Here is a 26,183-nt window from a genome sequence, read left to right on the forward strand (position 1 = left end):
ATAAATAGATACCTAATCCTACTACAATTAGAATTATTTTCATAGACGCCCAGTACCCTGAGTATCCAGAGAGGGAGCCTCCTGCCTTATCCTGTGAGAGCTGCACCCATCCATCCCTAAAGGGGAACTCTGGATATCCTTGGATCCCTGGATTACCAGCATTAAAGTCCCTGGACCCTAACCATCCTGAGAGGGAGCCTGTTCCATCTTGCGGCCCAGATGACTACCTGTTGACACCTGGATATTACATATAATGCACATTAATAGTGCATGTCCGGTGAGTGCGCATTTCTTATATTAACATAAGGCACAAGCACCGTTTTGAAGCCGTGGGACATTTTTATAATTTTTACGGATATTTATTATTATTATTTTACCTAGTTTCTTAAATTGATTTTACTATTTTCACTTGTGAGCATTTATACTTTTTTGACATTTATATACATCAATTACTTGTCCTATATTTATTGCTCATCTAAACTTTAACCACCTCTATTAGCACTGCACTATTTTATCTTTAAGTTTTACCACTTATTCCTCTACCCCCAGACAAAATGGGCATTCAAAACTTGCAGTGTGGGGAGAGGGGAGAGGATTGGCATTGCAAGGATCATTTTTTTTTTTACTCAACCCATAGTTCAGCTTTAACAAAAGTTTAAAGTGTATTTATGGTCAAAATGCAAAGTTATATATTAATTTTCACATTGTATTTAAACTATTTCTAGCCTACTCCTATTAATCTGAGCAATCTTTAAGCATGTTAACTTGCTTTGTGAAGATGAATATACTAAAGCAGGGGTCTCCAAACGTTCTTAACAAAGGGCCAGTTTACTGTTGTTCAGAATTTAGGGAACTGAACTGTGCCCAGTGGGAGTAGACAAAGCTCTGACATTAGTGGAATTAAATGCTTCGGACATGGTAGTCACTGTGAGTAAGAATTACATAGCGCCTGTGGTCAGTAGGAAGAGAAACAGTGTCCCACCATTGGTATTAGTGGCTGGAATAGTTCCCCATTATTGGTATTTATGGGAGGAATAGTGACACATCATTGGTGTCAATAAGAAGGATAGTGGCCCATTGTTGGTGTCAATGGATGTAATAGTGCCACATCATTTGTGTAAGTAGGAGGAATAGTACCCCAATATTGGTGTCAGTGAGAGGAATAGTGCCCCATCATTGGTGTTAGTGGGAGGAATAGTGCCCCATAATTGGTGTCAGTGGGAGGAATAGTGCCCCATCATTGATGCTAGTTACAGTGAAGGAAATACTGTAAGTATTTGATCCCCTGCTGATTTTGAATGTTTGCCCACTCACAGAGAAATAATAAGTCTAAAAATCGAATGGTAGGTGTATTGTAACACTGCGAGACAGAATAGCAACAACAAATTCAAAAGAAATGCATGTCTAACAAATGATGCACTGATTTGCATGTTCATGAGGGAAATAAGTATTTGATCCCCTATCATTCAGCAGGATTTCTGGCTACCAGGTGTCTTTCATACAGGTAACAATCTGAGATTAGAAGTAGTCTCTTAAAGGGAGTGCTGCTAATCTCATTTTGTTACCTGTATAAAAGACACCTGTCCACATGAGCAATCAAACAATCAGATTCCAAACTATCCACCATGGCAAAGACCAAAGAGCTGTCCAAGGATGTCAGGGACAAGATTGTAGATCTACACAAGACTGGACTGGGCTACCAAACTATCTCCAAGCAGCTTAGTGAGAAGGTGACAACAGTTGGTGCAATCATTCGCAAATGGAAGAAACACAAAACAACTGTCAGTCTCCCTAGGTCTGGTGCACCATGCAAGATCTCACCTCGTGGAATGTCAATGATCATGAGAACAGTGAGGAATCATCCCAGAACTTGAGGATCTTGTCAAATGGATTGAAATCCTGCAGTGCCCGCAAGGTCCCTCTGCTCAAGAAAGCACATGTCCAGGTCCGTCTGAAGTTTGCCACTGAACATCTGAATGATGCAGAGGAGGACTGGTTGAAAGTGTTGTGGTCAGATGAGACCAAAATTGAGCTCTTTGGCATCAACTCAACTCGCCGTGTTTGGAGGAGGAGGAATGCTACCTCAAGAACACCATCACAACTGTCAAACATGGTGGTGGAAACATTCTGCTTTGGGGGTGTTTTTCTGCTAAGGGGACAGGACAACTGTACCGCATCAAAGGGATGATGGACGGGGCAATGTACCATCATATCTTGGGTGAGAACCTTCTTCCCTCAGCCAGGGCACTGAAAATGGGTCGTGGATGGGTGTTCCAGCATGACAATGACCCAAAACACACGGCCAAGGCAAAAAAGGAATGGCTCAAGAAGAAGCACATTAAGGTCTTGGAGTGGCCTAGCCAGTCTCCAGACCTTAATCCGATTGAAAATCTGTGGAGAGAGCTGAAAGTTCAAGTTGCCAAACGTCAGCCACGAACCCTTAATGACTTGGAGAGGATCTGCCAAGAGGAGTGGAACAAAATCCCTCCTGAGATGTGTGCAAACCTGGTGGCCAACTACAGGAAATGTCTGATTTCTGTGATTGCCAACAAGGGATTTGCCACCAAGTACTAAGTCATGTTTTGTGAAGGGGATCAAATACTTATATCCCTCATGAACATGCAAATCCGTGCATAATTTGTTAGACATGCATTTCTTTTGATTTTTTTTGTTACTATTCTGTCTCTCAGTGTTACAATACACCTACCATTTGATTTTTAGACTGATCATTTCTCTGTGAGTGGGCAAATATTCAAAATCAGCAGGGGATCAAATACTTATTTCCTTTACTGTAGAAGAATAGTGTCTCATTGTTGGTGTCAGTGGGAAGAATAATGGCCCTATTGTTGGTGTCAGTAGAAGGAATAGTGCCTGGTATCAGAAGGAATAATTGTGCCCCAAGGGCCGGATAAAGGCAAGGAAAGGGCCACATCTGGCCCATGGGCCTTAGTTTGGAGACCACTGTGCTAAAGCATAAACCTGTTCATAGTCATTATATTTGCTATTATTGTCATTATTATTACAGGTACCTATATAGCACTGTCAATTTATGCAGCACTTTACATACTGTATATACTGTATATATTGTACATTCACATCAGTCCCTAACCCTCAAGGAGTGTACAATCTAAGGTCCCTAACTCTCAATCATGCATACACATACTAGGGCCAATATAGACAGGATCCAATTAACCTACCAGCATGTCTTTGGAATGTGGGAGAAAATCCACGCAGGCACAGGGAAAACATGCAGACTCCAGGCAGGTGGAACCATGGTTTGGATTCAAACCAATGACCCTAGGGCTGCCAGGCAGCAGTGCTAACCATTTATCCACTGTTCTGCCCTTTTGTTGTCATTATGCATCAGTAAATACAATATTACCTGGTGTTTGTCATTGCAGCCTTTTGACATACTGTATTTAGAGCCTTTGCGGAGAAGTCAGTGGTGAAAGAACCCAACCCTATTACATTTAGCTGAATCCATCTCTGCTTGTTTGAAATAGACATCCAGCAGAGGTGGTGAGTCAGTCAACAGTCACGTGGATTCAAACATGCTTAGGACAAGTTTAGATCTATACAGTACGTCAGACAAAAAGAAAAAAGTGATTAAATAAAAAAAAGAAAGATCTGTTAATAGATTTTTTTTTATTTTACAGTCCTGTCCCTTTAAACATGAAGGCACAGAAACATATAAGAGTGACAGCAGAAAAAAAGGGCAAGCAGTGCCTCGAGTCTGCCTCAATTTTATATATGTATTTGTTGGGGTACAATGTTCCTGTACAGGTGTACCTCAGTTTACAGACGCCTCGGTTAATGTAATTTTTGGTTTACGAATGAAAATCCATTGAAAATAATGCCTCGGTTTATGGATTTTTTTCGCAATACGAAGCATTTATAGCGCCGGCTCCTTGCCACTAAAGTGCACTTTATAAAGAGTTTTGAACAGATAAGACTTTTTTGGACTTTTTTCAAATTTTCTGACCTCTAAAACAGATTAATTGGTTTCCAATGCATTTACGTTTTTATTTTTAATCATGTCCCTGTACAGTATTTATGCCTTTACAGTGCACTTTATAAAGAGTTTTGAACAGATAAAATACTTTTTTTTTACTTTTTTCTGACCTCCGGAACGGATTAATTGGTTTTCAATGCATTTGCGAATTTTATTAACCATGTCTCTGTACAGTATTTATACCTTTTAAAGTGCACTTTATAAAGAGTTTTGAACAGATAAAAGACTTTTTTTAACTTTTTTCTGACCTCCGGAACGGATTAATTGGTTTTCAGTGCATTCTTATGGGAAACCACGTTTTGGTTTACGAATTTTTCGCAATACAAAATGTCCTGCAGAACGCACTAAATTCATAAACCGAGGTATGCCTGTATTTTTGTACAACTACGTCAGTATCAGTATTCAGTAGAGATATATTCTTCAGCCAGTACATGGCAGTGTTTATAAGTTTGTAGCTACATTTATGGTTAAAGTTCCTGTTAGCGGGGAAGCAGCAGATACACACATGTGAACTGTACATTGTCTGTTCCAGAGGGCTATATACAGAATATATAACAATATTGAAGAGCTATCATTGGAACGTATTTCATACAGTTCTGTTCCCTATGGGACAAAGTATATGTAGTACTTTGTCCCATGTTTCTAAGTGCTTTCTAACCCTAGTTATGTGGTCCGACCTGCCCCTGTCCTCTTCTGCCATGGCTTGATCCAACAAGATCTATGAAGGCAGTGCCTGATACATAATTGCAACTTGTCTTGGCTATGAATATTTTCTTTAGTCAAGTAATGGAAAGAGGCATGCAGAGACTGACACACCCCTCCTCTCTCTGCTTTCCTCTTGCCTGTCTCAGGAAAGTCTAATACAAGCTGCAACTATGAATCAGGCGTCTCCCTATCAGTTGTTGTCAGACTGACTGCAGCAGAAGGTGAGAGGGCAGGTAGGTACCTAAAACTAGGGTTAGAAAGCACTAAGAGACATGGGACAAAGTAGTGCAGAACTGTAAAATAAAAATGCTAATGAAAAATAAAAAATTATATATAAATAAAAATAAAATTGGGGCATACTTGAGAGACCACTTTTTTTGTGATGTCACTCTTCTATGTTTCTTTGTCTTCATGTTTATGATGTATATATAAATCTGTATATCTTATATTGTAAAGTGCTGAACAAACTGTTGGCGCTATATAAATCCTGTATAATAATACTATAATAATAAATATTTTACAGTTTAGCAGTTAACCACTTGCCCTCCAGAGGATTAACCCCCCTTCCTGACCAGGCCATTTTTTTTTGCAATATGGCGCTGCATTACTTTAACTGACAATTGCACGGTCATGCAACACTGCACCCAAATTAAATTTACGTCCTTTTTTCCCTACAAATAGAGCTTTCTTTTGGTGGTATTTATAGCCTTTTTGATTTTTTACGCTATAAACAAAAAACACCCCACAATTTTGAGAAACAATATTTTTTACTTTTTTGCTATTAAACATGTCCAATAAAAACATTTAGGAAATCAAATTTCGTCATAAATTTAGGCCAAAATGTAATCTGCTACGTTTTTGCTAAAAAAAAATCCTAATACGTGTAAATTATTTGGTTTACGTGAAAGTTATAGCGTTTACAAATGGAGGTATATATACTCAGGCCCATCTCCCTGCTGCCACTCACCTCCAAGCTCCTTGAGCGAATAGTCTACGATCGCCTAAGCGCCCACCTTATTGACAATAACCTCCTTGACCCATTACAGTCCGGCTTCTGTCCCCTACACTCCACTGAAACTGCCCTCCTCAAAATCACTAACGACCTACTAAACGCCAAAGCCAAGGGCGACTACTCTGTCCTCCTTCTCCTGGACCTCTCTGCGGCCTTCGACACAGTCGACCACCCCCTCCTCCTTAATAAACTACTCTCCCTTGGCATCAGAGATACCGCTCTCTCCTGGTTCTCATCCTACCTATCCCGACACTCCTTCAGCGTCACCTACAATGGTGCCACCTCCCCCTCCCTTCCCCTCTCTGTTGGGGTCCCCCAAGGCTCTGTCCTTGGACCCCTTCTCTTCTCCATCTACACCTCCTCCCTGGGCACACTCATACACTCCCATGGCTTCAATTATCACCTCTATGCTGACGACACCCAAATTTACCTCTCCACCCCTCTCCTCACCCCCTGCCCACACCCCCCCCCATCCTATCCATCACCAACACCACTATCATTCCCGCCCCGCAAGCCAAAGTCCTTGGCATCATTCTTGACTCGAACCTCTCCTTCCTCCCTCATGTCAAATCACTAACAAACACCTGCAGGCTCCATCTCTACAATATTGCCAAGATACGTACCTTCCTCACCCCAGACACCACCAAACTTCTTGTACACTCCCTCATCATCTCACGCCTTGACTACTGCAACTCTCTTCTCACTGGCCTACCCAAGTGCCGGCTCTCCCCGCTCCAGACCATCCTGAACTCAGCGGCCAGACTCATCCACCTCACCACCCGCTCCACCTCTGCCACCCCCCTCTGCCTCTCCCTCCACTGGCTCCCGATTGCCCAACGCATCAAATTTAAACTTCTAATCCTGACCTACAAAGCCGTTCATAACACTGCCCCTGACTACCTCACCAACCTGATCCCCAAGTACCACCCTACCCGTACTCTTCGCTCCTCACAGGACCTCCTTCTATCCTGCTCCCTGGTCTCCTCCTCCCATGCACGACTGCAGGACTTCTCCAGGTCCTCCCCTATCCTCTGGAACTCACTGCCCCAATCCATCCGACTGTCGCCTTCCCTCCCCACATTCAGGCGCTCCCTCAAAACCCATCTCTTCAGGGAAGCCTACCCCACCCTCACCTAAAGGCCATTCTCCCTCATTCCTCCCACAACTTCATCCCCCTCAGCCACTTCATTCCCCTCAGCCACTTCCTATTGTTCCACTACCCCCTCCCTCCTAGATTGTAAGCTTGAAAGAGTAGGGCCCTCTTACCCCTCGTACGCTGTCTGTTTTTGTTGTACTGTGACATGTATTGTTCCCCCTATTGTACAGCGCTGAGCAAACCCTTTGGCGCTATATAAACTCGATGTAATAATAATAATAATACTGGAATTTTTTTTTTACTAGTAATGGCGACGATCAGCGACTTATAACAGGACTGCGACGGGCATTCTGACACTGGGCAGGAACTGACTTGGTGTTATTGAAACCCCCAACAACACCAATACATTGATCAGTGCTAATAAAAAGCACTGACACTGTACTAATGACACTGGGCAGGAAGGAGTTAGCAAGTGGGACAATCAAAGGGTTAACTGTGTGCTGTTCTAATATGAGGCTGTGTGTGTGTTTCACTGTAAGTACACTACTTTGTATGGCTCTGCTATGCAGAGCCATACAAAGCAGTGTGCAGGAATTGACAGGGGAGCGATCTGTGTTGTTTTTACACATCTGTCCCCATCACAGATATTCGTCGATTACCGGGTGCAGGCAAGAAGTCACTGGCCGGGACCCGTTGATTGACAGCCGAGGCTGCGAATGGTGGTGCACGCGCCCCCTACCCCGAACTGCAAAATCACGGATATTTAAGTGATTTTGTGCACCCGCGCTGCCCTGTAGCAGCATTTCTAATATAGGGCGGCACAGAAGCGGTTAATGATGCTTTATACGTGTGTTCCAGGCACCGGGTGCAGGCAAGAAGTCACTGGCCGGGACCCGGTGATTGACAGCCGAGGCTCCGAATGGCGGTGCACGCGCCCCCTACCCCGAACTTCAAAATCACGGATATTTAAGTGATTTTTTGCACCCGCGCTGCCCTGTAGCAGCATTTCTGATATAGGTTGGCACAGAAGCGGTTAAGGATGCTTTATATGTGTGTTCCAGGCACTGCGTAAACTTTTTCTTTAAAAAAAATGGAAAGATGGCATTGCATGAGCCATTCAATTCCAGCCGTCATTCTTATTTTGAAGGTGGAAAAATGACAGCATGAATCTTATTATATGCTAAGGACAGGGACACCGTCAATACCCAGGAGTGAATCTGCCCCAGAGCAGCTATATGCTGCACACTGTAGTGGAGGAAGCTGCTCAGGCCAAAGACTTGTATGAACAAACCACAAATATTCACATGAAAACATTCACAGGGAATATCATTTCTGTGTGGCATTTAATTGCTTGCTTTGCAGAATTCAGACAAGTCCAATATGCCACAACAGCATGAGAGCAAATTGAAGGGAAATTGTGCAGCAGCATCTAAGTAAGAAGATATTAAAATATCCATAAATTTGTTATGCTGGCCACGCAAGCTGTGATATTGTAGGAAATATTGAGCTGGCAACAGAGCACATTTGATCTTAAAATAACAGATGCCCAGCGACTAACATAAAAGACCAGAAAACTTAAAAGGTGTTACATTATGTAACTGAGCTGTATTCTTCACTGATACTATTATATATTTCCAAGTTCCAGAATCTTTACAGTATAGTAGTTTGATGATGAACAACTTTTTTGTCTAGAGTAGGTAATGGTTAAACCTTTGCAAAGTGTTTTGGCTATCTGTGTTGAGTTGAACAGATTTTCCTTTACCTCTTGTCCTGTGGACATAAAAAGTGAGAGCCAAGGTGGGGGAAATTCCCCATAGATAGCTTTCCCTGGAACCAGTGCCCCCCACTTGAAGATTTCTCCTCAATTACTGTTCTGGTGACAATTCCTTCATTTTCTGTTTTTGTGAATCAGGACAAATAGGGTGAATCTTCCCATTGGGGTCACAGATAGCAAAATAAAGATGACTGGGGTTGTGCCCCCTAACTACTCTATCCAACATGTAAAATACGTTTTTTCTTTACATACACTTTAAAATGGTATTAAACCCAAGAGCAAAAATGTATTATATTGCAACTTACCAATTCTTAGATGTGATGGCTGCATTGGTTTTCTTTAGTTTTCACCTGGTGAACCTGCCAGTAAGTAAGTAAGAGCAAGCTGTCCTACAGATGTAGCAGTTAGAGGGTTGGGACAAACCATATAACACTGACAGGAGTGATTACAATGGTCAGCAATTATTTATCCATTTAAAACCTTTCTCCAAATAGGAACAAACCTGTTGCTGTAGCTGCTTAAAAAGAGTTATTCTGGCCATGCATGTATAGATTTTCTGTCGAAAATATTTGCACAAATATTTGTATGAAAATTCTCTGTGCATTCGATGAGTGGACAAATGTTATTTGAAAATTTCACTTGCTTTTGACATTCAATTTTGAAATGAATGTAACCTGTAAACAAAATACACGTGCACCATCTGAAAATTTGGTCGATTGAGAAATGTTTTCCACTCTGCTTCTTCAAATTTTCTGGTTACCGTGTTCACTGAACAAAAATCTATATGTGTATGGCCAACATTAGCTGGAGTTTGGCTTCAATTTTTTAGCGTATCTAAATCTACTAGTACAACTAACTCTCCCCTTCGACAGACTGACAATGTTGCTGTTCACAGGTTGCTCCTCCATCCAGAGTGGGGGCACAGGTGGTGTGTTACTGGCCAGATCACCAGGTGAAAACAGAGGGAAAAAAGATTAAAAAAGAAAATGAGTACAACCACCACATCTAAGGATTGATAAACTGCAATATATTACATTTTTGGCTGTAGGTTTGTTATCACTTTAATTATGCTGGCTATTTTTGAGAGTCAGCGTCAGACACTAACCACGAGGGGGCAAAAATTCTTTGGTAGGCACAGATATCAAGGGAATTACAACAAATGCTATGAGAAAGGGTATGAAGGCTACTGCAGCCCCATGATGCCATCTGCCTAATATGCTGATATCAACCACATATAATACAAGTCTCCAGCTTTATATCTCTGCAACCTAAGTTAACAGGGATTTTAGCAAACCCAATTGTAGTTCCTCGTGTTACGTCACATATACTAGGGGGGTTACAACTGGGGGGAATAAATGGTGGAGAAGGATCTGGGAGTTCTGGTGGATCACAAGCTTAATAATGGCATGCAATGCCAAGCTGTGGTTTCTAAAGCATCAAAATCCTCTCTTGTATTAAAAGAGGTATAGACTCCAGAGAGAGAGATATCATATTACCCCTGTACAAATCATTAGTAACACCTCATCTGGAATATGCAGCTCAATTTTTGGCACCAACTCACAAAAAGAACATTGGGGAATTTGGAGAAAGTACAGAGAGGAGAAAGTACAGAGAAGGGCAACCAAACTGATAAAAGGCATGGAGGAGCTCAGCTATGAGGAAAGATTAGAGGAACAGAATTTTTTTATTTTTTAGAGAAGAGGAGATTAAGGGGGGACATGGTCAACATGTATAATTATACCAGTGGTTCATATAGTGAACTCGGTGTAGAGTTATTTACCCTGAGGTCATCAGAGAGGACAAGGGGGCACTCTTTACTTCTGGAGGAAAAGAAATATAATCTCCAAACACGGAAAGGTTTCTTTACAGTGAGAGCTGTGAAAATGTGGAATAGACTCCCTCAAGAGTTGGTTCTGGCCAGCTCAGTGGATTGCTTCAAAAAAGGCCTGAATATGCAGAATATAACTGGTTACTATCATTTATAGGTAAAGTTGATCCAGGGAATATCCGATTCGATTGCCTCCCCCCTCTTCCCAGCAGGAGCAAATTGCCTTCCTCTGGATCAACTGTGGGTATAGGATTATAACTTTTTTTTTTAATGGACTTTTGTCTTTTTTCAGCCAGACTAACTATGTAACTATGTGCTTCAATACTGCAGATCATATTATGGTATTCTAATGCACACACCAAAATATTTCAAAATAAGTGGTATTTGTAAGGGCACTTTTACATGGAGCTGCTCTGTTCTGTTCAGCAGGGGATCCATGAGCAGATCGCCTGCAGAATCAGTGCCCAACCGGACAAATGTCCATTTCTTGGCACCCATGCCTGTTCAGCTTGTGTCCTCATTTACACAGGTGGACCTGTGATGGTTCTATGGGCAGCCAGATGTAAACTGACTTTTTTGCAGTCAGGGGATGGGGACTGCTCCATAAGCAGACTTTGTCTGCTTTCACATCATTAATAATGATTTGCGAAGAAAATACATATTGTATATCTTTTTTTATGTGTTTAATGAGTCATTAAATTTAAACTGATGAAGGTAAGAATATAGAATTTAAAATAAAATTCACAAATATATGTATGCACAATTATAGACTCCCATGCAAAACTTGCTGTGCAGACTTTGCATTACCAAACATGTCAGCCAAAACGGAGCTCTCCTTTACTAGATTAATGGATAGAAATGAAATTGTGTTTGAAACATTGGTCCTCTCTATGGTTGAGGTTTGGGTTCACCACTACCATGGGTTTGCACTGAATCTTGCAGGTAAAATATTCAAGGTCCCAGAAAATGCAGATTTACTCAGAATAATTTTTTAAAACCATAATGCACTGAATGGCCTATGAACTATGGCCAGACAGTTTATAAGGGCTAAAAGGGGGGCTTTCAGTTAAGCCAGTCCCTTCACTATAGAAGGGCGGGGGCACAGTAACCATAGCGGTTGATTAAATAAAGCTGGAGAGTGCAAAATCTTGTGCAGCTCTGCATAGAATCTAATCAGTTTCTAAATTCAGGTTGTTCAATTAAGCTTTGAAAAAAAACGGAAGCTGATTGGTTTCTGTGCAGAGCTGCACCAGATTTTGTACTCTCCAGTTTTAGTAAATCAACACCAATAGTGTCAGTAAATTGCAAGCTGTTGTAAGGAAAGATGACAGACTACATAGGGGTTCGTTAGGAAAGTGTTTTAAATCTGATTGCTAGCTCTTTGGGCATCACCTCCTTTGTTGAATATTTTTACATTATTGGGGACTTTTTTCATGTTTCATTTTTTTTTGTGATTGAGGTCAGTGGTTATTTTAGCTGCTGTGCTGTCTATAGTAAACTTTTTTTTTCCTGCAAGGCTTCTCCATACCTCTCCTGCCTCATAATTGGGGGTCTAACTCCTGGGCTTCACCCTTTGGGATGGCAATTTTGATAGCCAGCATTCCCAACTGTCATTTATTCCCCTCTCCTCACCTTCTTTCCCTCATGTTGCCCTTCCCCTCCTTCCAACCCCCTTATTTTTTCTCTTCTACCAACTTTTCACTTTCTCTTCCTTACATTCTTCTCAGTTTCTCTTTCCTGTATATTTTTTTCTGTAGACCATTGGACACTGGGAAAGAATTATCCCTGATTGTCCAATGTGCCGTCCTTCATTTTGTAATTCTGTTGAGTACCTGGAATTATAATGTTCTTATAGCTTTGTATGACTCCTGTTGTATTTGTTTGATCTTCCATACTCTGTGAAAAGATATGTTGCTTTGCAAACCATGTCAAAGTTGTAAAAGGGGTTCTAAAGCCTAATCATTTTTAAACTTAATGCATTCCTTGCATTAAGGTAAAAAATATTTAGGGATCGGTTTTGGCTCCTCAGACACTTTTATGTACCTGAGCTCCGATTCGAACCAGGGTTGTGCAGGTGTGTAGCTCTTCTCTCCCCTCACTTCCATGTCTCAATGGTTTTGCTGGGGCATCAGGAGCCATTGGCTCCCACTGCTGTCAATCAAAGCCAGTGACGAGGAAGCTGGGGACAGTGTCAATGGACGCAGCAGTGGGGCTCCGGAGCGAGCACGCACAAGTGCCCCCATGGGATGTGGCTTCCCTTCGGGCACTGGACAGAGAGGAGGAGCCAGGAGTGCCAGCAGGGGACCCGAGAAGGGGAGGTTCAAGGCCACTCTGTGTAATTCCATTGCACAGAGCAGGTAAGCATAAAGATTTTTGTTACTATTATTATTTTTTTCCTTACAATCACTTTAAGCCGGCTATACATGGTTCAAAATTTGGATATTTCAGTAGAGTTCAGCCAAATTTCAATCCATGTATGTGCAGAGTGGTTGTACAGAAGTCAATCTAGCGGTCAACGTCTGTACAACTGCAGTGTTGGATTTTTTGCCATCTGTAGTACAAAACACTCTAAAGCTCTTCACTCATTAAGGCACTTACTCATAGGATCTTATGAATAAGCTCATTACTGAGTAAAACACATTAGGGTGTTTTGCACTTCGGATGGAATGGTCTACTTGTTGGTTCGAGTAATAAACATATTTAAGGCTTCTACCACAGTTAGTGGTTCACATTTCTCCCTATGGAGCAGTGGAGAGACTAATTAGTGACCGATGACTACAGGGAACCAGTTCCTTTCATTGTTGGTAGAGGGGGATTCGGATTCTGTAGCAGAGTATCAGCTATTTTTCTACTGAGTCTATTACTGTTTAATAAAAAAAACACATATTGCTACTAAAACTAACTGAAAAAAATTGCAGACTGAAATTATTCAGATTGGTGTACTGCTGCTGTATGAAACCAAGCTAAAAAAAAACCAAAATTCCAGTGTATGCTGTCTTTGAGATGGTCTGTGAAAATTGCACTATCGTGTAATACCAAGTACAGCTATAAAGTTGAATTCCAGTCAAATTTTAATGAAGCCTAAACCTACCCCCGCCCCTATTCTAAGACTATTCTAGCTAGCCTGAAAAGGAAGAGATGTCTATACATACCTTCTCACATGAGTCACATGACTCACGTGAGAAGGTATGTATTGACCTCCTGGTCCTTTAAGCTGTTTGTGATGCCGGGAGGCAGGGCGGGGTTTAGGGCGATTGGCTGTCACAGCAGTCACATGAAAAGCTTCTGACTGCAAGTAGCGATCGGGACCTTTATGTGAGGCACTGGTGAATGTCCTGGGAGCTCATAGGGTGCACGCTCTCTGCACATCCTTTGTTTACATTGGATATTTTCAGTGCCGAGGCCCAGCTGCTGAGAGGCTGCATATTTGCGTGTGCTCGGTGCCAAATGGTTAAAGGATTTTGTGTAATTTAAATGTTGTCCTTAATGCTGCATGAAAAGACCATCTCCCCACAGTAGGGTATTTAATTTTTTTTTTGCATTGGTGAATGCCCCCCATGGCGGTCACCACCTCCAATTGCCTTTTTTTTATTATAGATTGTCTATTAGATCTAAAAGTACAGGATTTAACAAGATTTACTCCCCACCGACTTCAACGGGATTCACCTCTAAGTTCAGGTTTGATTAATTTCAAACCATATCCAGACAGATTCACCCTCACTACTTCCCACTATTTCATTTCAAAGAAAACCTCTGATATGAAAAATATAGAGGACTAATTTTGAAATGCTAGTTGCTTGGCTTCAATACATTTTCAGTCTCAGACCAGAGTAAGCGTACAACCAGTCACAGCACAATCACAAATCCCAATTTACTTATTTCTTTTTGGTCAATGTCAATCCCTCTTGTCATGGTATGGTCCCAGCAGACTCTGGCAGGTAAAGCTCTGCCATTTCTAGGTATCAGGAGACCTTGCCTAGGCCACCTCTTTTGGCTCACTGGCCAATGGGAATATGCAGGAGGCAAGAAACGATGGGCAGTCTTCGGCACTGTGAATAAGTGCCATAGCTTTGTCTGTCAGAGCGCCCACATTTGGTAGGCAGGAAGATTTCATAAGCGGCTTCAGGCATATCTAAGGATGACTAGGTTCCTGCCCTTTATGACTGCTGCATTTTTTTGGTTGTATTTTTATAAAGAGTCTCTTTAAATATTTCCATTTTTCAAGTCAGCCATAAATGTTAATAAACCTCTCAGAGACACTTGTTCCAAGTCTTTATTATTGCTAAAGCCAGAAGCAGCAAGGCAAATTTTTAGGAGGTCACCAATGGCTGCCTATATTTTCCATCAGTACTGCTTTCCTTTAAATAACGCAGTTGGTAATGGGTATTAGGTTTGTGTGCCTTTTAACAGAAATGAATCCATCTGCAACAGAATTCTGATTAGAAGAAAATTGCTGCTGGTCGTGGCAGAGTAATGTCTATTATGTTATGTAATCAGCAGCGAGTCTACAATATTCCTTACCGGAGTTGGCCGGGCAGTTCTGACTGTAGATGGCAGTGTTCATTGCAAATACAATTATTCTCAGCCTTTGTGCTTTCCAGGAACAAAGCTATTAAGAGGTTGTAACTCATTTTCTCTGTGCAGCGGTAGAAAAGAAAACCATTTTGCAGGTTCTAAGTGTACGGTTATATTTTTCTAATTTAAAGCGGCTTCCAAGAAATCTTTGTACACAGCCATTCTCTACATGTAAGAGGTAATGTGGCCACACAGCCCGAGTGGCTTCATCATTTCAGCTAATCCATAGATGGGGATGGTTCATTGCCTCTTCACTAACAAAGCCTTGGCATCTGGCTTTCTTCAATTAAATAATCCAGTTTACAGAACAGCAGTCATTAGAGAAATATGAAGGCTTCTAATGTTAACCTTATGAAAATGCAAGTTGCTTGGCTATGGCTTTAATACTGTTGAGTCGCTGACCTAGAACATGCATGTAGTAATCAAACATTGGATTAGTCCAGTGATTATTTTCAGATTGATTGTTATATGTTGCTGTAGTGTGCATGTAATCATTGCTTTTTACTTTTTAATAGCGTTGTATTATAGCTGCAAGAATGGGTTAGGATGCAAAGTTTCACCTTGACAGGAGCAATCCAGGCATTTGTCTCAAGCTTACTAAGAGGGTAGAAGCCACATGAGCCTTTTGATAGACCTACAGCAACAGCTGGTCTTTCTTTCTGTACTGTTTTGTGCTTGGTGCATGCTTTTGGGCAATGTGTTAAGAGATCGGTTTGCTAGTGATTCAGTTTTGGGTTTGGTCCAAACATAGGAGCAGTCATTACTCGGTCAAGGAGATTCTCCACCCTGCAGCTGTATGTATATAAAGGGATGGGGATGCTTATGACATCATTGACCTAATATTGCCACCTGGCCAAATTAGGTCAGCAACATTGATCTAACCTAAGGTCATCACTATTTTGAGCCCTGACATTTTGACCTGCAGCTGACCTCCTTCTGACTTGAATTAATCTCTTTCAAGCTGCTTTTACTATCCAGTTGACCTGTATGGGGGGGGAGCACTTCCGATGTGAACAAAAGCTATACATAGGCTCTTAAAAGGGAACTAAACCCTCCTATCTTTACAGCCAAGAAGCTGATATTTGGTCTACAGTTGCCATGGTGCTACACGTGTGATCAGCTGACACCAGCCAGTTGATGGCTTGGCAGTTCAGTTTACAGCACAAGCAACTGTGACAGTTATAATTCACAGCATGCCTTGAATGTAACTGTTTTGGAAACATTTAAATTGATGGGTTTAGTTCCACTTTAAATAGAGGTGTTGTGAGGTAATCACTTTTGGCATTTTGGCATTACTCAATGAACTTTTGCTTACCCATCCTCCTATTTCATCTTTGTATGGTGATCCTGCCAGTAACACACTTCCTGTCCTAGGGTGACAACTCTTACTCAACAGTGCTGTATCTATGGAGGAGCAGCTTGGTGAACAAAGCCTTCTTCCTCCTGATTTGGACTGCAGAACACCCCTTGTCTCCTCATCTCCATAATATAAAGTATTATGTAATTCTTGGAGTGCAGTAAAGAGTCCACCGGAAGTTACAAGCTCTTTGCATTTCTGGCAGAATCAACAGATATTTTTCTGCACTTATTGAACAGATAACAAAACCCTTTCAATGGTATATGTAACAGAACAAAAGGGAGCAAATAGTTCATAGTTGGGGTCAGGGACGGACTGACCATTTGGAAACTTGGGCACTGCCCGAGGGCCCGGGGACAGTAGGGGGCCCCATGAGATGCCCCTGGTACCTTTTTCATAGGCTTTTTTGAGTTTGGGCAAGGACACAGGGGCCCCATGATCCCCTATTGCCCGGGGGCCTCATGAGTTGTCAGTCTGCCCCTGGTTGGGGTTTACAAACACTCTAGTCTACAGCATGCTGCAGTGGATAAAATGCACTTTAATATTATGGAAGCAATAGTGATGCCCACATGGATCAGCTGGTTAAATCTAGCCATGGTAACATTGTAAATCATCCACTAAAATAGTGACAAAGTCAAAGCAGAAACTGTGTGGTACATTTACAATATGTTATTTCTCATATAATTGCAGTGAATCACAGCAAAGGTGTTACAGTTACTAATGAGCGGTGAGCTATCAGCAATGTGCCATTTGCTAACTTAATAAAAAAAAAAGTCACATTCAGGAAAATGTTTTATTCAATGTAAACTCACAGTCTGCAAGTCGTATTAATTATAATAGACACAGAAGATAATCAACACAAGCCACTGGCTCCAGCACTTATCGCTCCTTGTTCTGTAATGTACAGACATGGATTAATAGCTTCTAGTTGCAAAGAAAGAAACTTACATTCCATAATTTACATGTTAAACAATGAAATGCCATATTTCTTTTTTTCTGGCATGCTTTCTTAATTTATCTTTGTTATGAAAGAATCTTTAGATGATTTTTCTGTTTTACCTAGAGTCTTTTCCAAACCCTTTTGAGTTTGGTATTGGACAACGATAAAGGTGCCTGGGGGTTTTGGGATTTCATGATATTTCTCACTTTACATACAGTAGGTTTAGATTTCTTCTGTTAATGATAGGTGGGCTGTTTGTGGCATAGAATATACCCACTCAGAGATCTACTATATGTTCCTTTTCTGCTTGCTTAGAATGTGTACAACTGTTAATTACTAAAAATGCATAAAGGGTTAGTTGACCTTTACCAAAAAAACTGCCTATGCAGATAAAGGGTGTCTATAGATAAGAAACAAACTGTGCAGCTTTGAACAAATTGAACAATGCCCTTGCTATAGATGTAGGCCATTTATGTACCTCATGAAGCCTGACAGGAAAACTATTAGGATGTTGCTAAGAGAAGCCTAGCTGTTACTCTTCAACCCTATCATCACAGGCGCCCCTTATCTGCATAGGAAGTTTTTTGGTAAAGGTGAACTAACCCTTTACATCTTTTACTTACTATAGTAAATGTATCAGCACTGACAGATTGGTAATGCACTTATGGGGCTATCCTTTATACTTTTAAAACTACTTGTGCTGCCAGATAGAGTAGATGAACTACAGGTAATTTAGATTGTAACAGAGGGATGGGAAGGCTACAGATAAAGCCGGCCATAGACGGATCACATTTTGGGCAGTTCAACAAGAACCAGATGCATTTCTATCAATCTGTGGTCAGGCTGGTTATACCTATCAATCGACTTCAGTACAACCAGCCTGTCACGTTTTTTTCATTCAATCATGGTGGCAATGATCATTGTGTTCTGACAGCTGGAAAACCTCCTGATGTCGGAATACAATAGCGGCAATCTAGCTTTTTTCTTTCCTTCAACCCTTGGTTGAAGGAAAGTAAATTGTATAATGTATGGCCAGCCTAACAATGCACATGAGAGTGCTCACAGTGCAAAGATCAACTGTAGAGAGAGAAAAAAAAAGATTATTTGTGCTCAGAGATTAAAAATACAAATTTTCCTAATAGGATAAAGACAGTGCTATCATTAACCATATGCAGGGGTTGGACAAAAAATGTCGACACTACATGATTTGCTGGCGTGAAAGTGACAACATGTTTTGCATTGAAAGCAGAAGTGATATAACATTCTTTTGCTTCCACTGTGTGATGAGACACCTAGCTAACCGGTGGGAAGCCTCATTTTCATCATTCACTGCTAGTTATACGGAGTCATTTAGAGCTTACTGAGCTTCAAAGCAGGCAAATTGTTGGCTGGTTCCTCTGTGACTGAAGTTGCCAGTTTATTTGCTGCGTCATAAGGTAGAGTATCAAAGGTTATGTTGGCATATACTGTTTACGGCAAAACGTCGTCTTATACGCAAATGCACAGTCAACATGGTCAGCTGACCAAAAGAGACAAAAGGACATTGTACAAGATTGTGACCCAGAATAAGAAAATAACTGCTGCAAAAGTGACTCCAGAGCTCAATCTCAGTCTTCAGTTTTTCCCAAATATCTTTTTCTATGGAACACAGATAAAGTTAACAGAGGTTCTACATCTTTTACCCCCTAATCACAACTAGTTGACTGCATCCAGCAGCCAGCAGGAATGCACTCTAAAAGGGATGCCAGGGTTCTGTCCTTTCATATAACACTCAAGGAAGGTTTCTGTGATGTTTATAGGCATCTTCAAGCCTTTCTCGCCAAACTCGATCTTGCTACGGCCAACAGAAAAACTCAACGATGATCTCACTGAGTCTCAAAAGAGGTGTTTCATGAAAACAAAATAATTTGATTGAAAATGTTTCATTGCATGTTGATGTAGGGGCAAGGGAGGGTTATACAGTGGGGAAAAAAAGTATTTAGTCAGCCACCAATTGTGCAAGTTCTCCCACTTAAAAAGATGAGAGAGGCCTGTAATTGGCATCATAGGTAGACCTCAACTATGAGAGACAAAATGAGAAAAAATATCCAGACAATCACATTGGCTGATTTGGAAAGAATTTATTTGCAAATTATGGTGGAAAATAAGTATTTGGTCACCTACAAACAAGCAAGATGTCTGGCTCTCACAGACCTGTACCTTCTTCTTTAACAGGCTCCTCTGTCCTGCACTCATTACTTGTATCAATGGCACCTGTTTGAACTTGTTATCAGTATAAAAGACACCTGTCCACAACCTCAAACAGTCACACTCCAAACTCCACTATGGTGAAGACCAAAGAGCTGTCGAAGGACACCAGAAACAAAATTGTAGACCTGCACCAGGCTGGGAAGACTGAATCTGCAATAGTCAAGCAGCTTGGTGTGAACAAATCAACTGTGGGAGCAATAATTAGAAAATGGAAGACATACAAGACCACTGATAATCTCCCTCGATCTGGGGCTCCATGCAAGATCTCACCCCGTGGGGTCAAAATGATCATAAGAACGGTGAGCAAAAATCCCAGGACCACACGGGGGGACCTAGTGAATGACCTGCAGAGAGCTGGTACCAACGTAACAAAGGCTACCATCAGTAACACACTACACCGCCAGGGACTCAGATCCTGCAGTGCAAGACGTGTCCCCCTGCTTAAGCCAGTACATGTCCGGGCCCGTCTGAAGTTTGCTAGAGAGCATTTGGATGATCCAGAAGAGGATTGGGAGAATGTCATATGGTCAGATGAAACCAAAATAGAACTGTTTGGTAGAAACACAACTCGTCGTGTTTGGAGGAGAGAGAATGCTGAGTTGCATCCAAAGAACACCATACCTTTGAAGTATGGGGGTGGCAACATCATGCTTTGGGGCTGTTTCTTCGCAAGGGGACCAGGACGACTGATCCATGTACAGGACAGAATGAATGGGGCCATGTATCGTGAGATTTTGAGTGCAAACCTCCTTCCATCAGCAAGGGCATTGAAGATGAATTGTGGCTGGGTCTTCCAACATGACAATGATCCCAAACATACCGCCCGGGCAATGAAGGAGTGGCTTCGTAAGAAGCATTTCAAAGTCCTGGAGTGGCCTAGCCAGTCTCCAGATCTCAACCCCATAGAAAACCTTTGGAGGGAGTTGCCCAGCGACCGCCCCAAAACATCACTGCTCTAGAGGAGATCTGCATGGAGGAATGGGCCAACATACCAGCAACAGTGTGTGCCAACCTTGTGAAGACTTACAGGAAACGTTTGACCTCTGTCATTGCCAACAAAGGATATATAACAAAATATTGAGATGAACTTTTGATATTAACCAAATACCGTATTTTTCTCTCCATAAGACGCACCTGACCATAAGACGCACCTAGGTTTTAGAGGCAGAAAACAGGGAAAAAAAATTCTGAACTAATGGACTGCAGACATAGTACAGGAGATGACCAGAGACTGCGGACACAGTACAGGAGATGACCAGAGACTGCGGACACAGTACAGGAGATGACCAGGGACTGCAGACATAGTACAGGAGATGACCAGAGACTGCGGACATAGTATAGTAGTTGACCAGAGACTGCGGACATAGTACAGGAGATGGCCAGAGACTGCGGACACAGTACAGGAGATGACCAGAGACTGCGGACACAGTACAGGAGATGACCAGAGACTGCGGACACAGTACAGGAGATGACCAGAGACTGCGGACACAGTACAGGAGATGACCAGAGACTACGGACACAGTACAGGAGATGACCAGAGACTGCGGACACAGTACAGGAGATGACCAGAGACTGCGGACATAGTACAGATGACCAGAGACTGCGGACATAGTACAGGAGATGAACAGAGACTGTGGACAGTACAGGGATGACCAGAGACTGCGGACAGTACAGGGATGACCAGAGACTGCGGACAGTACAGGGATGACCAGAGACTGCGGACAGTACAGGAGATGACCAGAGACTGCGGACAGTACAGGGATGACCAGAGACTGCGGACAGTACAGGAGATGACCAGACACTGCTGACCTTTGGGGAGGGAGGGGGAGCGGGTACCTGAATTTGACAGGTACCCACTCCCACTTCCGCAGGGTTGTTCTTTGATCTTACCTGTTCCTCTATCCAGCCGCGCGCTATCTACCCGGCTTCTGTAGTGTGGGCGCTCAGCGGACAGCCGGATGCCCAGTGCTCATGAGCGAGAAGCGCTGCGCTTTGTGATTGGTCCGGCGGCTTCTGGGATCTGTCATGTGTCCCAGGTACCGCCTTACCATTCACAAAGAGCACCGCTTCTTGCGCATGCGTACTTGGGACCCGGCTGTCACGCACACTACAGAAGGCAGGAAGACAGCGCGCCGCTGGATAGAGGAACAGGTAAGGTCCCACTGCAGAGCTGAGCGGCCGGACCGGTATTCTGACACGGCGGCGGTGGAAATAACGGACCGGCCGCTCCATATTCGCTCCATAAGACGCACTGACATTTTCCCCCCTTTTGCGTCTTATGAAGCAAAAAATACGGTACTTATTTTCCACCATAATTTGCAAATAAATTCTTTCCAAATCAGCCAATGTGATTGTCTGGATATTTTTTCTCATTTTGTCTCTCATAGTTGAGGTCTACCTATGATGCCAATTACAGGCCTCTCTCATCTTTTTAAGTGGGAGAACTTGCACAATTGGTGGTTGACTAAATACTTTTTTGCCCCACTGTATATGTTTGCATTACACTTCAGCATTAAAGAAAATCCATTTTATGTCCTACATGTATTTACTGCATTGGAAATACAATGACCATGTTTGTGAAGAAACCAATGCATAATCAATGTTTAGTCAAATATAATGGTAAATTGGTTACAGCTAACTCAGAAGGCCTTTTGTATCAATTAGTGACTGCTAAGAAGTGGAGTTATTTCTCCATTGCCATCCGTTAGTTTCGAGCTCAGTTTCAGAGCAGGTTTGATTGATAGCTATGTTAATACATAAGGCTCTAGTTGGTTACTTTGGGTTACTGCACAAACTGCTAATTTACATTGTTTCAGTAATCTAGATTATAACCTGTGTCTAGAGTGACAGCTACTGCATATTGTATATATTGCATTGTTTTCAGTGTTAAAAGTGTGGTTTTCCTTTAAAGTTATAAATACTGAATCCTTTTTGCAGATAACACGTGATAAGAAAAACTGGGAAGCAAAGGAGCAGCCAGTGAACATCAGAAGAGGTCACGGCTTGGATCCCAAAATCACTGAAGAAATGAAGGATGCTTCCTACATGGTATTGAGAAGCTCTAGCAGAATAATCGAACTTGAACAGGAAGGGAGTCAAGAAGGTACAAGATCAGTCTGTCTGCTGGAACAGAAGCGCAAGGTGGTATCATCAAACATTGATGTCCCTCAAGCAAGGTACGCAGTATGTTAGAAGGGAAGTTATAAAATAAAGGGGTCAGGGCAAGGACTACATATTATATCGCAATCTATTTAGTCTTCAGAAAGAAGATTGCACCAGTGATGGACAGAAATTCCTTTCTATTCTCAGAAGAAACTCCAGTGCTTACACCTAAATTGATATTGGCTATGGCATGAGATAATCCCAGACAGACCTTCACAGATCAAGGGAAAGTGCTGGTACTTTACAGTTTTATAGTACAAGCACATGCATGTAAAGCCATCGGACTTATCAGATTTGCAGAGAAGTGTACCTCCACTATAGTAGGCCTTGGAGCACTATAGATAAAGTTTCAGCTGACATTTTATATCTGTCATGGTAGAATCCCTGTGTTCAGGTCAGAAGTCCCAGCACTTTTCACTCCTGACTTAAAAAATTGAAAGTAGAAAGAGAGGAAATAGGAGACCCTTCTGTCTCCACACATAAGAGGAGCAGTTTTTGAATTTGACTGTGAATCACCTAAAAACTAGAGTAAAGAAAGTTGAGTCTCCTATTTGACTTGTGTACTAGTGCAATCACCCTTGATCATACTAAAGCTGAATCCAACAAATTCAGCACTTTTGTAAAAAGTGGAAGCACACTATTATCTAATGGCTGCCTGCCACATGTGGGCTTATCTCTAATATTTATATCTGACATGTTTATGACACTGCTGGAGGATACACTCCACACTTGAGTCTGTAAGAGGAGAGAAGTACAGAAAGCAGCTATGCCCACCCCTCCCTGCCCATTCACAGAAGCCTTTGTATTTATGTGAATGAGTACACACAATACAAATTCTATGATTGGGCAGGAGGAGGGGAGGGGCAGGCATATTAGATGCACGAGAAGCTCCAGAAGCTATGCATAATAAACCTGTCAGATATAAATAATAGAGATAAGTCCAGGAGGTGGCAAGCACCTTGTTGGACTTAACACACAGAGTGCCTTCTCTTTTTACAAAGTTGTTGCATTCTTGGAATTCAGCTTTAACATTTCAATCATTGATTTAAAATTTTGCCTGGAATTGCTCTTCAAGCATATTTTGAGAATAAGATTTAAATGTCATAGAAATTCGAACATTTAATGATAGAGACTAACAAGGGCATGGATTCATTTTGCCATGGTCCTTCAGGCCCAGAAGTCCTTCAAGGATGCGATAGAAGGTGGCTTTTACCTATCACTTTAATCAGGGATTAGGCACAAGCTATACGTGTCTTTCCCTAATGGAATATGAGGGGTGATCGTTCACAGAAAGTGTTCAGGCATGTAATACCTCTCCTAGTGTCTTTAGAAACTGAGATTAACAGCTTTACTAAATTAGGCCACTGAAAGTGACCATGAAAGAAAAAAATTGGAATGGTTTTGTCGCATGTGTCATTTAAATGCTAATTTTCTTTAATTATGAACTATATATATGATTTACTGATATATTGGTACTCTGTTCAGGGGGGAATTATCTGGGGGCAGCATGAAAAAGGGTTTCCATATTCAACCATTAAAATATATAATCTTCTAAGCAAGGCATTTATTGAATTCATGATATATAGCAGGAATTAAATACAGGCGTTTGATGTGAAATGTATCTCAGGTGCTTATACCAACTCTGTATTTTATCCGTATTACTTAAACTCAAAACTGAAATATTGCCTGTGAGGCATAGGCTTAGCAGAATTATTGTTAGTTTGTATGTGTCACTTTGGTTTCTTACCTACACATGGTGAGGGGCTCCAAGGTTTGTGGTTTATGTGGAGAAAACAAACATTTTGTATTCTCAAAATCTTAACCATTTCTTGCTTGGCCCTGGAGCCTGAAGGCTTTTTAGAGCTTTGGATGGGATAAAGGCTTCGTTCCTTGGCCCACATATTACCTGGTAGCAGGTACTCATTATTAGACTCAGCTGTCTACTGGCCTTTATATTAGTGAGCTGACAAATGATTGGGGCTATCTCTTCTACTAGGTGAAAAGGTTGAGTGTTGACAGAACACTAAAAAAAGGTACAAATGCTTTCTGTTTGTTTGTGGAACCCAGTAGAGGGCACTCTGTTAGAAATCCAACTGAGTTTAGTCAGAGGTTTAGACTAGCAGATGTTTTGCCTATTTTATGCTATGGACTTGTTGTACAAAGCCCTCCTGCATGGAAATTGTGTTTGCTCCTTTGCCTTATCTGCCTGAAACTCCTGTTTAGACCATTCATGAGGGCCCCTGTCTCATGCATGTTTTACTACTGCCCCATACTGCCCTTTTTTAGTAATTCTGTAATACACAAAAACTTTTTTATAGAGCAATTTGGATCTCTGAATATAACCTCATGACACAATGGTCTCAGTTTTTTAGATAGAGGGCTGCCAACATGCAGATTAGTTCTGCTTTATTCTGCCTTAAAGGAGACCATAAAGCAAATATGTGAGCTGAAATTTCTGATCTATGCAGCTAAAAGACTTGGTAGCAGTTGAGTTCCAAAAAGTAGCTGACATTGGGAAAATGGTCGTACAGTACAGCATTCTCTGCATTAGCGCCTCACCCTATTATGCTCTGAGACTTAAAAACTGTCAGATATACTTTGGTGGCACTAGAAAAAAGTGGTAGACTTCAAATCCAGAAACCTCTTGAATGGCTGGAAGGAAATTACTTATGATTACGGGAAATTGCCCTCCTCCAGCATGTATTCCTTTTTTGAAGGAGCCAAGTGGAAAATTGGTGGCAGAACAGTGGCTCATCCAATCAGATGCAGTCACTATTCAGGTATTCTGACAACCAGCAGCTCCGGCTGTCAGAATACAATAGGCTGTATCCTGCAATTCGTCCATGCGCACTGTTAGCATGGATGGAGGAATCTGTTAGATTTCTCTGGTTTAGCCTGCATACGTGTATACAGTTGCAAGAAAAAGTATGTGAACCCCTTAGGATTACGTGGAGTTTTGCATGAATTGGGCATAAAATGTGCTCTGAACTTCATCTAAGTCACAAAAATAGAAGAACACAGCCTGCTGAACATAATATTACACAAACATTAGATGTTGCCATGGTTTAATTGCACATAACATGTAAACATTCACAGTGCAGGGAGGAAAAAGTATGTGAACATTTGGACTTAATAACTGGTTGACCCTCCTTTGGCAGCAATAACCTCAACCAAACCAAACAGTCTGTCTTACCGTGGACACATGAACATCAAGGCTTTTGGAGATACTTTTGTAACCCTTTCCAGCTTCATGCAAGTCAACAATTCTTGATCGTAGGTCTTCTGAGAGCTCTTTTCTGCGAAGGCATGGTTCACATCAGACAGTGCTTCTTGAAACCAGTAAACCCAAAACAGGTGTGTGTTTTTTAAGGGCAGAACAGCTGTCAGCAACACATCCAATATCATCACACTGATTGGAGTCAAGGTTGGCTCACTCCTGGCTCCAATTAGCTCTGGGAGAAGTCATTAAGCT

At 41.7% G+C, this 26,183-nt stretch overlaps 1 protein-coding gene across 1 annotated transcript in view; it reads left to right on the forward strand.

Moving 5' to 3' along the window:
- Nucleotides 1–26,183, forward strand: part of ZNF704 (zinc finger protein 704) — a 160,436-nt gene that overhangs the window by 57,351 nt on the left and 76,902 nt on the right. Inside the window, exon 2 of the mRNA XM_089661000.1 lies at nucleotides 22,487–22,725. Within this exon, the coding sequence (XP_089517126.1) occupies nucleotides 22,487–22,725 (239 nt within the window). The remainder of the gene's footprint in view (nucleotides 1–22,486; nucleotides 22,726–26,183) is intronic.

The sequence above is a fragment of the Staurois parvus genome, unplaced genomic scaffold, assembly GCF_062004578.1.
Source record: "Staurois parvus isolate SC_StPar_1 unplaced genomic scaffold, SC_StPar_1.0 ptg001302l, whole genome shotgun sequence".
NCBI classification, from domain to species: Eukaryota; Metazoa; Chordata; class Amphibia; order Anura; family Ranidae; genus Staurois; species Staurois parvus.